The sequence below is a fragment of the Lacerta agilis genome, chromosome Z (genome assembly GCF_009819535.1).
Source record: "Lacerta agilis isolate rLacAgi1 chromosome Z, rLacAgi1.pri, whole genome shotgun sequence".
Taxonomy (NCBI): Eukaryota; Metazoa; Chordata; class Lepidosauria; order Squamata; family Lacertidae; genus Lacerta; species Lacerta agilis.
Window position 1 is genome coordinate 1962358 of NC_046331.1, and position 17423 is coordinate 1979780.

Consider the following 17423-nt stretch of genomic DNA (forward strand, 5'->3'; position numbering starts at 1 on the left):
CAAATCAGCATGTGCAAATTTGGCCCATGTGCCCCAAGCCCTACAAGGACTACTACCAGCCGTGAGGGTCCTGCTCTGCCTCCACATTCAGAACAAAATAAAAAAATTCCTTCCAGTAGCACCTTAGAGACCAACTAAGTTTGTTCTTGCTGGGTATGAGCTTTCGTGTGCATGCACACTTCTTCAGATACACTGAAACGGAAGTCACCAGACCCTTATATATAGTGAGAGGGTGGGGAGGGGTATTACTCAGAAGGGGGTGGGAATGGGGGATTGGCTGATAGGTGTGGAAAACCTGTTCAGACTGTGTATCTGAATAAGTGTGCGTGCACACGAAAGCTCATACCAAGAACAAACTTAGTTGGTCTCTAAGGTGCTACTGGAAAGAATTTTTTATTTTGTTTTGACTATGGCAGACCAACACGGCTACCCACCTGTAACTCCACATTCAGAGGCAGCAATGATTCTCAATGCCAAATGCTGGGAGACCTAGGAGGGGAGAGGGCTCTGGTGCTCGGATCCTGCTTGCTGGTTTCCCTTTGGGGCATCTGGTTGACCACTGTGAGGACAAAATGCTGAGCTAGATGCCCTCCCCCCCCCACACACACTTTAGCCTGATCCAGCAGGCTTTTTTTACCTATTTATGGAACCCCCTGGTGTGGAGGCAATATATCTAGATTTCTATGGCCTATGGGGCATTTGGTCAAGATGGTGGACTAGATAGGCCATTGGCCCAATCCAGAGGGCTCTACTTAGGTCCTTAGGTTCTTAAGCACCTAGTGAGGCCCCTGACTTCAGCCCACCCTGATTGCTAACCCCAGAACCACTTTTCCAAACTGTAGTAGACCTTCCCTTGGGGCAGGCTGGGGAAACACTGGCAGATGGTGCAGAACCTCTCTGGCCAGCTATCATACAGCTTCACGGCAAAACTCTTCTTCCACTCAAAGAACCTCTGGTAGCGGCTCTCATTCATGGTGAGCAAGAAGTCTGCAAGTTCCTTCACAGAACCAAAGTCATCTACGTGGATGAAAGCGTCACCAGGAATGAACTGCTGGTAATTGGCTCGGGGAGGCCCCATGACCACAGGCACAGCTCCAGCCAGGAGGGAGTTCCTCCAGAGCTTCTCAGTGATGTAGTCCCGGTGGACGGAGTTCTCAAAGGCCAGATAGAACTTGTATTTGGAGATGGTGGGCAGTAGGCAGGCCGGGCAGAGAGGCTTCTTGTTTGCCCTCCCATACACATCAACCTTGATGTACTTGGACAGGTTCCTGTACAGTTGCGCTCTCTGCTGGGTATGGTGGTAGTGGCTGATGACCCATGACACAAGGCCAGATTTCTCTGGGATGTCCACCTCATCTGATGGTTGGGCGACGAGCTCCCCATAAGGGATGAAGATGTCAGAGTCCCGCCTGAACGTCATGGTCCAGTTGAAGACTCCATCCCACCTGGCTAGGTCTTTGCTGTGTGTGGGAGACTCCAGGGAAAGCCACACCCACTTTTGCCCTGGATGGGGCTTAGATGCAGGAGGGTGTGATCTGCGGTGCTGGAGTGCCCAGTGGTGGAAAACTACCACATCTGCTCGGTTGTACAGGTTGCGGTTCCAGGTCAGCTGGCACCCCTTGATGGAGCAAAGCGTGGCACAGGGATCGCCGGTGAGGTTTAAGGCATGGCCGTAAGGCCAGTCCCAGATCAGGACCACCAGGGAATGGTTCTGTGCTTCAGTTCCTCTGGGGTTATGGAATGGCTGGGCAAGGAACGTCAAGTTCAAGAACATAGCGCCAAGCAGGAACATAGCGCCAGCAAATCTCTTCATGGTTATCATGGAGTAGGAGGCCATTGTGCATGCAGGGGCCACCATCCTCTTGCTCGTTAAGCATGTGCTTAATTCTCCTGAATTCAAAAGTCAGCATTTCTTGTCCTTCAGTCAGGATGGGCGTTAGGAAACTGCAACAGAGAAGAGAAGAGGAGAGGAGAGTCAGGGAAACAAGTCCAAGAAAGAATCTTCCGTTTTTGTAAAGTTCTCACTGTGTAGAAAGTTATGAGAAGCTGCCTTAGATCACAGCAGTCTATACTATTGCCCATCTAGTCCAGTATTGTTCTCACACTGGCTGGCAAAACCTCTGCAAGCTTCGCAGGGGAGGGTCTTTCCTAACATCTGGTATCTGGTCTATGTTTTGAAAATTAAGATGGTGGAGATGGAAGAATCCCCCACATCGTGCGGAAACAAGCTTTTGGTTCTTCTTTCCAGCTTCCCTTGTGAAAGGGCAATGAACTGATGAAATTCTTTGTTTGTTACAATGAAAAATGGGGTATTGTGCATCCCTCATGCTTGCTGAGTGACAAATGAAGAAGTCCTCAGAGGTTTTGCACTCACTGTGAACTCACTCCTGTGGTGGCCAGAGGGGAAATAGAGATTTCTCTCTTGGACTCAGTTTCCTTAATGGCAATATAGCACTGATTTACCCTGTAAGATTGTTGTAAGGATTATAGCAAGATAATGCACACAAAGTGTTTTGCTTTACAAGTATGCTATACATATATGGAGATCCAATCAAAGTCAGTCCATACCATGGATGAACCAATGCATTAATGATCACTGGATCTCCTAATCAAGGTTTTAATTTGTTTAGCAGCAACTCAGTGGAAGAAGGAGTAGATCTGAAGCAGTGAAAACCATAGGCTCGAGACTAACTGGGACAAACCACCCAGTTTATTAGTGTAGAAACCACAGTAGTTATCACAGAAGAGTTTAGAATACCAAATATCTGAAGGGACATCACATGGAAGATGGAGCAAGCTTGCTTTCTGCTGCTCCAGAGGGTAGGGCCTGAACCAGTGGGTTCAAATTGCAAGAAAGGAGATTCTGACTAGATGATTCCGACTAGGAATAACTTTTAGACAGCATTTGGTGCTCAACAGAGGAATGAACTCCTTTAAAAGGTGATGGGGTCTGTTTCATTGGATGTTCTTAAGCAGAAGTTGGATGGTCCTCTATCAGGGATTCTTTCATTGAGATTCCTGCATTGCAGGGGGTTGGACTAGATGACCCTTGGGATCCCTTCCAACTCTACAATTCTATGAATTGATAGGAAATAAAACAGGTTCCATGGGATGAAATATTTGAAAATAAAGCAACTTGCATATAAATTGATTTAATCAGCATAAATTAATTCAAGTTTTAGTAGTGGTCGTTGTTGGCATCTGCTTGTGAGAAAGGCTTTGTGTGAACTACTTAATACCGTTGATCAGTCTGAGTAAATTACATAACTTCGCCTAACTGCATCCAGTCCATCTTGCTCTGACATATTAGATTAAAGAGTCACAGACCTAGCAGTCCAAGACCAGGCATTGGGGCTTTTACCTGGGATAAGAAGAAGAAGAAGAGTTTGGATTTGATATCCCACTTTATCACTCCCCAAAGGAGTCTCCAAGGGGCTAACAATCTGCTTTCCCTTCCTCCCCACAACAAACACTCTGTGAGGTGAGTGGGGCTGAGAGACTTCTGAGAAGTGTGACTAGCCCAGGGTCACCCAGCCGCTGCATGTGGAGGAGCGGGGAATCGAACCCGGTTCACCAGATTACGAGTCTACCGCTCTTAACCACTACACCACACTGGGATAAGCATTGGAAGGCAAGAGGAAGCCAGAAAGAAGAAGAAAGGAACATATTCCACCCACGCAAAAAGAACTAAGAAAACATCATTCCTGAATACACCTTTCATAAGGATCAAGAACTGGCCAGGGAGCTGGACTTCTCCATGTGGGCGTTGGACACAGGCTCTACTCCATCTGGGAGTGGGGGCAGAGTACCTTAACTGGTCTCAGCAATTTTGAACAGTGGCTGCTGTTTCAGCACTTTGCCACACTCAAGTGGGGGCTCACCAGAACACATGACGCTTTCACTTTTCCTTTGGGCTTCACGACCTGTTTGCTGCAACTCTCTACCTCGATGCCTGGGTCTCTGAAAGTAACTGCTGGCACAGAAACATGACAGTGTCTCCTCCTTCCTTCTTACTCCTCCCACCATGTGCATTAAGATTACTGTAATTCAGGGGTGCCCAAACTTTGCATGGGGGCCAGCAAAGGTTGTTGAGCTTTTTTTTTTAGGATTTGACTCCAATAAATAAACTGCCACAGAGGCTGGATAAAACCGGACGGGGCCCCCAAAACAGACATGCCTGCTGCAATTGCTGACTATACAGGCTAACAGGGTCCCCAATTAACAATGCAAAGTATATATTCTTTAAAAACATGTGCATTTGGTTGTTTGGCCTGGTTAGTTGCTCCTCCATGCTTTAGGGACTCTTTGGACTGAAAAGTGGTATATAGACTGTAATGGTATCACCCAAGAGGTACCAGTACATAAAAATGTGATACAAAGCTATGACAGTTTGGAAGTGAGTTCTGTAGGATGGGAGCCACTGCAGAAAAGGCTCCATCTCTACTGAATTCCATTTTAATTGACTTCTGAAGGGTGGCCTCCAAAGACAACTGTAAAACTATTGGCTTCATAGGAATGTCAAAAGCCACCTTACACCATCAGACCATTCATCATCTGAGCTCAGTATTGGCTACACTGACTGGCAGCTGCTCTCTGGGATTTCAGGTAGGAGGCATCGCCAACCCAACCTAGAGATGCTGGGATGCTGAGGATTGAAAATGGGACCTTCTGCATGCAAAGTGTGCTACTACTGAGCTATTTGCTTTCCAAATAAGAATATAGGGAGCTGCCTTATACCTAGTCAGACCATTGGCCCCATCCAGCTCAATATTGTCCACCAAGCTCTCCTGGATTTCCAGCAGGGAGTCTTTCCCAGCCCCTCCTGGAGAGGCTAGCGGGGCTCAAACTGGGGATCTTCTGTTTCCCAGGCAGATGCTCTCCCCTGATCTACAGCCCTTCCCATCCATACCGGTCCCCAAAGTAGCATAATAAAACAAGATAAAACAATAGGATTGGGTTAAAAACCAATAAAGAAGAGCAACAAGCAATCAGCACCATTGTAAACCAAGACTCTGAGGATCGCAGATTTTAAATAGAAGCCTGCTAACACATTTCAAGTTAAGGCTGCCTTTCTGAAGGCCAGGAGGGAAGGAAGTGGTGGTTCTAATGAAATGCATTGGCTATATTAAGTGCCAAGGCCCCAAAACAGCTGGAGGGCACCAGTTTGGTGAAGGCTGATTCTGGCATAAAACAAGCAGAAGGCTTTGTGTAGAATGGGAAGGTTTAGGTGCATCTTCTGAAATCAAGCCATGGCCCTACAGTACTTAGTTCCTACTTCCTGGCAATAATAATAATAATAATTGTGTCCTGCCTAATGGGCACTCTTTAAAAAAACAAACCCCAAATCTTTATTGTACAGAAAAACACTTTGATGCATGAGATCTAAAGAGGATGCTCAACCTGAGCATCGCGCACTGACACAGCTCAATGAGAACATACCGGCAGCAGCCAAAAATACACCGTTGCCTGCTGTAATCTATATACAGTAGAAGGAACCACACCCTTACAGCAAAAGTTATTCTAACCCTCCTTTGTACTGTTAATAACATTCCCAGCTGTCAATGTTTCTGGTTTTGACTGCAATTTCCCCTCGAGTAAGCCCCTCTAAGCTCAGTTGGACTTATTTCTGAGTGGACAAGAATCAGTTTTCACAGTCATAAGTTTTAGACCTGAGGTCTTGCACTGGGGTTTCTTCTGGCAGTTGCCTCTCAAGCTGATTGTGGTTTTTATTGTTAGGTTTCCACTCTCTTTTTGTTTGTATGACACCTAGAGAATTTGGTGTAGGAGGTGTCTAGTGCATATGATAATAGAATGGTGTCGTGCTTAAGAGTGGTGAACCTGGGAGACAAGGGTTCAAATCCCCACTCAGCCATGAGGCTCACTGGCTGGGACCTTGAGCTAGTCACTGCCTCTCAGCCTGACCTACATCACAGGTTGTTGTGGGGATTAAATGACACGGAGAACCATGTACTCCACCTTGAGCTCTTGGGGCGGGGGAGGTGGTATTTTAACACGGTTTTCAAAAATGCAATTATCAATGTCTTTTTAAAGGGCACTTCCAGATGATCTGTATATTGAGCTTTCATCCTGATTCATTTTCAGGTAGTGATCAGATGACTTTAGCTATTTATTGAGCATCCATTCTGATTGTTTTATGCAGAGGTAAAATGATTTTGCTGGAGATGGGTGGTGCTGTGGGTTAAACCACAGAGCCTAGGGCTTGCCTATCAGAAGGTCGGTGATTTGAATCCCCGCGATGACGGGGTGAGCTCCCGTTGCTCAGTCCCAGCTCTTGCCCACCTAGCAATTTGAAAGCACGTCAAAGTGCAAGTAGATAAATAGGTACTGCTCTGGCGGGAAGGTCAACAGCGTTTCCATGTGCTGCTCTGGTTCACCAGAAGCCGCTTTGTCATGCTGGCCACATGACCTGGAAGCTGTACGCTGGCTCCCTCAGCCGATAAAGCAAGATGAGCGCTGCAACCCCAGAGTCGTCCGTGACTGGACCCAACGGTCAGGCGTCCCTTTACCTTTACCTTAAAATGAATTTGCAACAAAGCAACTGTTATCCCACGTTTTCTGGTGTATTTTCCCATCACTTTCCTTATCTTTTTTTGTGAAATCTTTTTTTATTAAGTTTTACATTGCTGCTTTACATTCCCTAAATCCTTCAGCTCCCCTCTGCCCTTCCATGGTTACCACTATGAATCGTTTTTCACCTGCTTCTCTTATTTTCTCTATTTTTCTTAAATAATCAATTTTCACCATAAATTTTAGTACATTACAAGCGTTACTCAAATCCTGCCAAAGTTTTTAGCTGTTTACAGTGTTCTCTTAAATACATTGTAAATTATTCCCATTCCTTCTTAAAGTTCTTCTCTTCCTGTTTTCTGATATTTCCAGTCAATTTCGCCATCGTCACTTTCCTTATCATGAAAGCTTGGGTGTGTGCTGTTTTCGGGCAGGGGAATAGGTTTTTTGCACAAGAACCCCAATTCAACTATAATAGCACAACCTGAATTTGCTGGTATGTGAATAAATCTCATCCACAAATAGCAACAATGGAAGTACCCCAAATATGTAAGATTTGGTGAGCTTTTAATCCTTACCTTAAAAAAAAATTACTCTCCAAAATTGGATGTGAAAATTAAAGTTCCTCCATCTGAAGCCTTAGCTGCAAATTTGGCAAAGGATGGTGGGTTTCAAAAGTGTGCAAAATGTGCCCATTCTAGAGGCAGACTAATGAGGACATGGAGTGGAGGGGAGCTTGTGGCATTCAGGGGAGTGTTAAGAGGAAGCAGTGGATGGCTGAGAATGTCAGGCTCATGAGTAAAGATTAGCTGAAGTATCTGAAGAAGTGTGTGCATGCACAAGAAAGCTCATACCAAGAACAAACTTAGTTGGTCTCAAAGGTGCTACTGGAAGGAATTTTTCTTATTTTTTATTTTGTTTTAGCTGAAGTTAGATGGAGAGATTTATTTTCTCCTTCCTTCAGCTTTTTAGCTTATCATTTAAAAACAACACTGTCCTAAGAAAAAGCAAACAGACAGCTTGATAAAATTATTTCCCCTCTCCCAGTGAGCTCCCTGCCATAGCAACATAAAATGCAAAACGTCAGAGAGAGTAAAGCAGCAGAAAGCAATGAATCAAGTGCCATGTAAAACCCTACTTTAAATTTATATTTAAAAAACAAAGCAGCACACAACTGCTAGCCCTTGCTTAACCAAGTGCAAAAAAAAACCTCAGGGGAGAAGAAGAAGAAGAAGAAGAAGAAGAAGAAGAAGAAGAAGAAGAAGAAGAAGAAGAAGAAGAAGAAGAAGAGTTTGGATTTGATATCCTGCTTTTCACTACCCTAAGGAGTCTCCAAGCGGCTCACAATCTCCTTTCCCTTCCTCCCCCCACAACAAACACTCTGTGAGGTGAGTGGGGCTGAGAGACTTCAGAGAAGTGTGACTAGTCCAAGGTCACCCAGCAGCTGCATGTGGAGGAGCGGAGACGCGAACCCGGTTCACCAGATTACGAGTCTACCGCTCTTAACCACTACACCACACTGGCTCTGTGTAAATCTTTTTTAAAAAGTAATTGCAAATCATTTTGGTTTGATTTGATTTTTTAAATAAATAAATAAATAAATCTGTCTGGTTGGTGTTCAAGGCACCTAAACAAAAATATCAGGAAAAGCATTCCCATCAAACAACATACAAATCCCCGAACAGCTTAATTACCATGTTGCCCTCCTTGTCATAAGATGCTTGAGACCTCCTGGATCCTTTCCCCCCCTTTTTTTGTTCAGAAGCAGCAGCAGAGGAAAGCAGCAGCTGAGTAGGGGATCACAATCTCTTTCCCTTCCTTCTTCTTTTTTTCTGGGTAAGATTTCATCACCGGTGTCTTTCACACCCTGCTTCTACAGCGGTTTCCTGAAACTTTACATTGCGTTTTCATGTGGTCGGACACCCTCCCACACCAGTGCCTGGTCTTGCATGGCAGCACATTGTGTGTGGGGGGGGAGAGAACTTAGGCAACACTACTAAAAGGTGGACTGTGTCTAATTAAGAAAACTTAGGGGTGGGCGGGGACAGCAGTGCTAGATCAAACCATAAGATTTTGTGGAGTGAGAGAACGCCTAGTATATTTTCCCCTCACCCACCTACTCTCTCGTAATGCCAGAACAGATTCAACCCAGACTTCTTCAAAAGATTACCTAGTCTATGAGAGGAAAATCCCACCATCCCTGTTGGTTAGACTGGTTGGGGGTGGCAGGCGTTGGCAGACCCAAAACATATGGAAAGCTCTCTCCATAAAGATGCAGGTTGTATATATGCATAATTAAAACCATATACCATAAAGACAGCACAGATTCTGTTGTGCCTCATTGTCCAAAGAAAATACAGACCCTGGTGGTGGTGGTGGTGGTTGTTGTTGTTTAGTCATTTAGTCGTGTCTGACTCTCCATGACCCCATGGACCATGCCCAATACCCCTGGAATTTGTGTGTGGGGTTTTTGGGGAGGAAGAGTAGCTTTTGCGAGAGTTGAGGTTCTAGGTGCTCTGCTTGCTTTTGGGAGGGGGGTCTGCGAGCGTCCCCAATCTTTCTTCTGTGAAATGGGTATTTTGCAGTGTCCACAAGAGTTTCTTAGACTTTCAGCTCCACCCCCGCCCTCCAAAAGGCTCATGACCACTGCACTAATGCCAATACTGTATTATGATGAGGGTATTTGGAAGAGGTGCATGCAAAAGGATAGCAGGCTTTTAAAAAATCAGGGTTTTATTTTGTTTCTTTTAAAAAGAGGCTTAAAACCCCCCACCAGATTTGTATCCCAGACAGCTCTAAGTTGACACTGTGAAAAGAAAAAGAGAGAACCTAGGGAACCAGAGCCAAACCAGGATTCAAATCCCCACTTGGCCACAAAGCTCACTGAATGACCTTGGGCCAGTCACTGCCTCTCAACCTAGCCTACCTCACAGGGTTGCTGTGGGGATTAAATTGGGGGTATCATGTACACCAACTTGCACCCGTTGGAGAAAAAGGTGAGATATAACTGTGCCATGAATTTCAGACGTGAGAGAGAACTTGAATCACTGTCCTCAGATTAATCGCTGGTTCCACATTTTGGAGCAATATTTCCTCCCTGCAGCTGCCCTTGGCATGTTGACCCTTGCTGACGGTCCTGGTTAGGCCGTCCAGGTGAAACAGACAGGTTTCTAATAGTTGGTAGAGCGTCGTTATTCTTTTGCCAGTCACCGGCATTTCCTACCATTCCCCCCAGGAGGCGCTCTTGTTCCTGAATTTGGCATTCAGCTCTAACAAAAGTGAGCCGAAAGTGGCAAATTCATTAGCAAGAGCGCCACCTGCGAGAAAGAGAGGGGGAAATATTCCCTGTTTTTCACAAAGAGTGCTAAAAACTGGGTCTGCATTGGTTCGTTTGCTTTGTTTGCCTCTGATTTCCCTTGCACTGTTGTTTCCACGGCTCTTGGATTTCGAACTGTAAGTTCCTGGGGCAGAGACCTATCCCCTTTTGCTCTGTTAAAAGGGTGGTGCGCACTGATGGCACTACAGCAACGTTTTCAAAAATGACATTTCTTGGGGGTGCGGGGGGGGGGAGGAAAGCATGTTTACAGTGGCAACCCTTGTAAACTTGTCGGGATGTGCCCCTCCTTACCCTCTGGTACCTTTGTATAATCTCATGAGGGTGAATTTTTGCCCGATGCATTTTCTTCTTTATCAGCTCACGCTGACCCTTCTGCAGCCCTCCCTCCGGAGCAAGAAAAGCAAAATGACACCGCAAAGCCACCCCAGCTGGCCTTGCCTGCTACAACATCCCGGCCATATCCATCATTCTCTGCCCAGGTGGGCCACTCCCCAGGGTGCCCACCCTCTGGTTCCCTGGAGGACAAGCCTCTTCTGCACGTGATCTTTTTACACCTCGCCCAGCACTTCAGCTAGGCGCCTGAGCCCCCAGAGGGAATAGCAGCTGGGAGGACATGTTTTGTGGCTGCACTCAATTGGCTGCCGAAGATCTGGAGAGAACACCTGAAGGTCTTGTATGACCTGAAGATTATTTTTAAGAAGCGCCTGCCTGGGTTGGATCAAATATCCACCTGGTTTCCAGCTGCTGCCGGATATCTCCAGCCCAGAAAGTTCCTAGTCAAGGATTAATCAGAGACATCCTTCACCTGCTCTATCCTCCTAGCACCTGCTGTTTAGGGTATATTGTATAAGAACCTTGGAAGAGCCCTACTGAATCAGGCTAAAAACCTACTGAGTCCAGCATCCTGTCCTCACAGTGGCCAATGTCAAGGCAGCAAGCAGAACCTGGGCACAAGAGCCCTCTCTCCTCCTGTGCATAGCTGTCAAGTCTCCCTTTTTTGGCGGGAAACTCCCTTATTCCAAGCCGTTTCCCGCTGCTATCCCTTATGGTTGATATCCCTTGAATTTCCCTTATTTCTGGGAAGGAGAGTTGTGGTTTCCAGCACCTGATATCCAGAAGTATTTCTGTCTCTGACAGTGGAGACAGAGCAGAGCCATCATGGCTAGTGGCAGGGCTTTTTTATTTTTATTTTTGCTGGAACTCACCTGGAACTCAGTTCTAGCACCTCTCAGGTAGGCGCTGTTGCCATTACAAGAGAACGAGGGATGCCTTCATGTTGAGTTCCGGCACCTCTTTTTTTTAGTGGGCACTGATAACAATTGAAGGATGTTGGATGGGATAACCCTTGGGTATCTTTCAACTCAACAGTTACATGATTCCAATTTAAAAGTACAGCAACATTCAGAATGAGCTGTGTATGCAACCCAGCTATATTTAAAAGTAAACCCACTGAAAATAAATACATTTTTAAAATATTAAAAATTGTCCAGTAGCACCTTAGAGACCAACTAACTTTGTTCTGGGTACAGTATAAGCTTTTGTGTACATGCACACTTCTTCAGATACACTGAAACAGAAGTCACCAGACCCTTATATATAGTGGGAGGATGGGGTGGGTTTTTTCCTCAGGAGGGTAGTGGGAGATGGGTGATTGACTCAATGGGTATGGTAAACCTGTGGACTGCAATTAGTCCTACAGGAAAAAGCAAGGGATAGTATGCAGATGACTAGCCTATGTAACAAGACAGGAATCCAATATATCTATTAAGACCAGGTCTCGCCATAGTTTTCAGTTTAGTGATAGGTTGTAATTCAGCAACTTCTCTTTCAAGCCTGTTTCTGAAATTCTTTTGTAATAAGAACCCCAAGTGAATCATGCCCATTCAATGGGTCTACTCTGAGCAACACTATCATGTACCACACATCCAAACCTGCACAGAAGCTCAACTATGGACCTGCACATTAAATTCAAAGCACGAGTCTCTGCTCCCCCCCCCCTGCAACCCTGGAAGCTGTATGTGCTTCGTTAAGGATGTTGGGAATTGTAGCTCTGTGGATGGATAAACTACAGTTCCCAGGATTCTTTGGGTGGTGATGAGGAGCTCTGTACTTTATACAAGGGGCCGTGGTTCAACAACCTACCAAGGTGCTGCTCCTAGCACCTTGAATGCTAACACATTTCCTATTAGGGTAGAAGCCTCCTTGTGCAGCAGCCCACGCCACCAGAAGCAGGATGGGTTATTTAATTAGCAGATTAATTGTGACATATAATCTTTCAGGAGAGAGGGAGAAGCGGGCGTAGCAGTGGGTATCTGCAGGAAATGGTTTTTAAACAGGGCTGCAGCCTGAGAGCCAATCTGTTCCACTCCCGCCACCAGGTCTTTGTCGGGGCAGGGGGTGAAGCTGGCTGGTAATCCATTCGGTGATCCAGGAGCGCAAATCTTCCTTTATCCCTCCCTCTCCCCGGGTCCGTTCCCCCGCCCCCGCCCCCGCCCAGCTGAGCCGGAGCTGCTGCTACCCCTTTAAGAGGCCGGGGCCTGGCGCTGAGATAGGGGCGGGCTTAGAGGCTTGCAATGCTGCAGCAGCACCAGAAAGGGGGGAGAAGCCGGAGACTGGCAGGCACAGGCAGGCAGATGTGTGGTCGGTAATGAAAAGGGGAGATAGACAGGGGCCCCGCTTCCTTGGAAAGCGAAATGGACCAGCAGTTTGTCAATTGCATGTCAGCGGGGTTGTCTGTTTTGGTTGTTGTTGTTGTTGCCTTGCACCGGGTTGCAAAAGGCTGATTCCCAACCCTCAACCCTGATCCATTTTTTAAAAAAGGGTGCCTGCCTGATAATATCCGCTTTCCTTCCCCTCCCCTGATCTGCAGGAGACAAAGCGGAAAGCTCGTAAGGCACGGCAGGCCGCCGCTATTGCCGCTGAATCAAAAGCCGGCTTTCATTTCTTTTATTAATTTTGGGCGGAGGGAGCCGGGGAGCGGCGGCTCAGAAGATCTCCCGGTTAGGCCGGGCTGTGCCCCCCAACTTCTCTCCCCCACCGATTTGCCACCACTGCCCGCAATGCTTTGCAGCTGATGCCTCGCCGGAGCAGCCAAGATGGGGTTTTTGCACCAGTTGTATCTCTTGCTATGGAAGAATGTAACCCTCAAGCGACGGAGTCCGGTTAGTAGAGCGGGGGGGGGGGGGGGAGAGGTTTAGGAGGGGAGCGGAGAGGAGGCGTATCTTCAAAGACCTGGGACTCGAATGCTGGTGGGAGTGGGCGGGCAGGATTGGACCCCCCCCCACTGTTCCTATTATTTTTAAGCACCAGGGCTGCAAGGCCCCCGGAAGACCAGGTAGGCTGTGAGCAAGTATGGTTTGCTTTAGAAAAAGAAAGACAATTTTCTACTGGGATCAGGAAAGACCCTTCCCCTAAAAAAAAGCAGCAACTCCATAAGGCCGCAAGTGGGGTAATAATGGGGAGCTGAGAGAAAGCCACCCTTTCTGATTAGTCTGTGTTTGGGACAGGTCTCTCACTCTCTCTCTTCTGGTTTGACTACAGGAATGAGATTTGTAATGATGCTTCCTTCCATCCCCAATCCGCTTTGGGTGCAGAAAAGGCACTCCTCTTTTCTTGATTAAAATGAGAGGATGGGGGGAGATGGTTAGGAGCTCATTGCTGTTGGGGGGGGGGCTTCCTGCCACCCAGTCTCCATGCTTCCTCAATAGACTGCCTCTCCACGGTAATTTTTAGTTAGTTATTTCTTGCAGTTGTTGCGGATTAACCTGCAAAAGGTTGGTGGGGTTGAATCTTCCAGTTTCGGAATGTGGTCATTCAACATTGCATTCACATTTGAGGTGTGATTTCTCCCTGCCCCACGCCACCCCCTAAATGTTGTGGCAGAGGTGCATTCTTCAAAAACACACCTCTCCTTTTGAAAATAAGCAAAGGGCTGTGCAGACTATCAGGCCTTCTGCTGTGAAAGGAAAGGGGAACAGGGCTGAAGAAAGCATTTCCTTGCACCACACATTGTTAACCTGTGGAACAGCTTGCCCTGTGGTATTTACGTGCCTCAAAAGAAGGGATAGAAGGGGTTATTTGGGGGGTGGGTATCTACTAACTGCACAGTTCAAAATGTATCTCAAAATATTTGTGGGTTAAAAAATAAAAATAAACATCGTATCCAACCGTTTTTTACACCAGTCTCCTATGTAAAAGGTATGAGAAGCATTTAATGGGTGCATTCCAATTACTTAGTTCAGTTGGTTAGAGTGCGCTGATGATGATGCCAAGGTTGCAGGTTCAATCCTCGTATGGGAAAGCTGCATATTCCTGCATTACAGGGGGTTGGACTAGATTCCTCAGCATCCCTTCCAACTCTAGGATTCTACTTATTTTTTTGGGCAGTGCCACCCCTGTGTATGTGGAGATAATGAGTTTTAATTTTTCAGGAAGGCTGTAGGGCTACCCTACAACATTTTGCCTCCTTAAAGAGGCTGGACTGTGCTAGACAGTGTCTGAATGGGGCTCTTTGGGTCCCTTATAGTATCTTGGAGAATTCTGAGGTGCACCATTCAGATAGCTTCACCAACACCCTTAAAAAGTTGGGTCATTTTGGGAGGATGGAGTTTAAGGTGAGATTTAAATCCAGTTTTCCCCCTGGACTGGGTCTATATTTAGGCTCGCTGGCATGCAGAATTCCTTGCCACAGGAATTTTTGATTGCTTGTAGAATTCATGTGCCTCTTTAAATAAAGGATGAAAGGAAGAATCATATCAGCAGCTGCTGGTTATGGTAACCTTCCAGCCTCCTTTACCAGAGAGAGTAAATTTTCTAGTTACTAGTTGCTGGGCATCAACAGCAGCATGGGATGGATATTCCCATCATGCTTTGCTTGTGAGCCTCCCTGGGGCATTTGATTGGCCAGTGTCTGTTGGCAGAATACCGATCAGATGGACTGCTGATCTGGCTTAAGAGTGCTGTTATTTTTTTTAAAATGAGAGATATATAATTCTTCCTCTTTCGTTTACAACTCAGAGTTGCCTGGCCTTCTAAATATAAAAAATATAAAAATATGGAGGCATAGGTTCTGTGGTTTCCTTTCCAAAAGTGAAGCACAACCAGCCCAGATCCCAGGCAGTTGCCCTGGCTCGAGACAGAGCAGGGTAGCGCAGGGCTATGGAAATTTTCCTGTGGCATGCCATGGCCTTCTTGGCTGAGATTTTGGCTGCGACCTGTTTCCCTCTCTCTGCCGGCACAGCCGCCTGGTGGCTGCTTGGCCTCCAAAGCCTGGCAGGTGGTTTATTTATAAACAATATAGGATAATAAAGAGGGGGGGCAGGGAGGCTGCTAGCACCCATTCATCCCAGTCCCTGCTGTGGGCGCCACCTTTGCAAAGCAGTGCTCTGGTGCTCCTGCAGCTCTCACCTGTGTGTAGCCATTGAGCAGGTGTGCCCCTCCTCAGATTTATCAACATCCTCTTCCATATATTGTTTGGAGAGAAATACTTTCTGTCGCTGCACAGATCGGGCTGGCTGTGACCAGCTGCGGGTACCTGCTCTGGGGTGCCTCCTAACTGACTCATCTCCCACGTGCCACCTGCCCAAGCTGCCAGGATTCATTGCTCCCCCGCTCCCCCCCCCCAATTCCCTGACTGTGGCAATCTTATGTGGGTCAGGTCTGTCTCTTTCTCTCTCTCCCTCCCTCTCCATTTATTTTTTAAGTTCTCTTCTTTCATTGCTTGTCAAACCATCCAGTGGAGCTTTGCTTGATGTTATATATGAGAAAGATTGAGAGAGAGGTGGGAAATGATTGGGGCTTTATCCTTGCTAGATTCCTCCTTCCTTTCGCCCCCACGCCGCCAAGTGTATGGATTCATTTTGAGAAGGGGGGGGATCTATCTTGTCCCACAATACTTTAGCCGGCAACCAGATTTGCTGGAAGGCTGTTTTGAGAAGGGGTGATTGTGGGAAGTGGGGGGGGGGAGACAAGGGACAAAGCCCTTCCCAAACCGCCCCATGGCAAAGTAGCCTGCTGAGGCTGCCACTGTTCATACTTATGTTGATACCTCTGAGCTGGCGCCACCAGCGGCTTTTAAAGGGGCTGGATTTGTCCGAAGAGTTTCTGACCTTTCATTTGATCTGAAGTATGGGGGGGGTCTGAGGGGTTAGGAAGAAGAGCTCCGTGCATCTGCACTGGGCACTCAAATTACAGGGCAGGGCTCAGCCTTGGTATTTAAAAAGGGATTCTAAATCTCAGGTGTTGGCCTTTCTTCCAGTGGTTTCTACCTGTGTCCTGTATGAGTCTGGGGTATTGCCACATTTCCTAGTTCAACTCTCTTGTCACTGCACTGGAATCCTCTGCTGAAGCAAGGCAGCAAGGGGCATTGATTTTCCTTTCTTCCCTTTAATATATGTGCATTCTAATGAAGGACTTATGCAGGATGAACCCAGATCTTCCAAGGTAGCCAGTGTAATATTTTGCTTCTGGGTTGATTAACTCTGCAGAGAGCTTTTTGCCTCCGAGTGTTAACAAAACAAAAGTAGATCGGGGCCAGGCCCTCAGGGTTGGAATCTGTTTCTGGGGCCTGGATGGTACAGAGAAAGTACCTCTGAGCATGTTCTGAGTACCTTGGTTTTGTTGTTGAATAACTCCACACAGCTGGAATGTGGAAATGGTGCTTGTGAGTGTGACTGCGGCTTCCAGGAGGGTTTGATCATAGAATTGTAGAGTTGGAAGGGACCATGAGGACCATCTAGTCCAACCCACAGCAATGCGGGAATCTTTTTGTCCAATGTGGGGCTCCAACCCATGACCCTGATACTAAGTCTCATGCTCTACTGACTGAACTATTCCCATAATTTATTCTCTTGGAATAAACCAGTGGTCATAATCGCCCAGTGATGGTGGTTCAAGCTGGCCCATGTTAGGTAAAGAGGCGTCATCACCGAAACAGGCTCAGTTGCTGCTCTGTTGCCCAGAGATCTGGTTTCTTATGGTTTTTGACTTCTTCATAAATGATCCGGAGTTAGGGGTGAGCAATGCAGTGGCTAGGTTTCCTGGTGGTACCAAATAGTTAATGGTGGTTAAAGCAAAAAGGAATTCTGGGGTGGTCTTATCTCTCCAAACTGGGTAATGGGTAGTAGAATGGCAAATGCAACTCGTTGTAAGCAAGTGGAAAGTGATGCACATTAAGACACAAAAAAATCCCTAATTTCACATACACACTTGTGGGGTCTGAACTGGTGGTAACTGACCAGGAACGAGACCTGCCAGTACTATCAGAATTATATAAATCTATATAAGTGCACTTGGAATGCTGCATACAGTTCTGGTTGCCCTGCATCAAAAATGAGATTGTAGAGCTGGGAAAGGTGCAGGAAAGAGCGAGCAAAATGAATCAGGGGAATGTTTGACGCTTTCCAGTTTAGGTGTGGGGTGCAGAATGTTGAGCAAGCCTGCGGTGAAGGGTTGTAGGTGCATGATGTAAGTAAAACGATGCCTTACATGGAGAAAGCCAAGAGGGATAATATTAAAACCTAGCTGGGGCATCAATGAAATCAATTAGCAGTTGATTCGG

The 17423-nt window shown here is 46.6% G+C and overlaps 2 protein-coding genes across 4 annotated transcripts in view; one reads left to right on the forward strand and one right to left on the reverse strand.

Moving 5' to 3' along the window:
* Window positions 1–757: 757 nt before the first annotated feature.
* FUT7 (fucosyltransferase 7) lies at window positions 758–1936 on the reverse strand. The gene has a single exon (XM_033137663.1). The coding sequence runs from the start codon at window positions 1856–1858 to the stop codon at window positions 812–814; it is 1047 nt and encodes a 348-aa protein (XP_032993554.1). The 5' UTR covers window positions 1859–1936; the 3' UTR covers window positions 758–811.
* Window positions 1937–12846: 10910 nt separating this feature from the next.
* The window catches only part of ABCA2 (ATP binding cassette subfamily A member 2), a 104376-nt gene continuing 99799 nt past the window's right edge, over window positions 12847–17423 (forward strand). For 2 of the 3 annotated variants that reach the window (XM_033138283.1, XM_033138285.1), the window contains exon 1: window positions 12848–13026. In XM_033138283.1, the coding sequence (XP_032994174.1) occupies window positions 12961–13026 (66 nt within the window). In that variant the 5' untranslated portion in view covers window positions 12848–12960. Of the gene's footprint in view, window positions 13027–17423 lie in introns of all 3 variants that reach the window. The other variant, XM_033138284.1, reaches the window with a different exon arrangement.

What these genes read in the sequence shown, in the direction of transcription:
- FUT7 (XM_033137663.1), bottom strand. Translation starts at nt 1,858, where the DNA reads ATGGTGGCCCCTGCATGCACAATGGCCTCCTACTCCATGATAACCATG.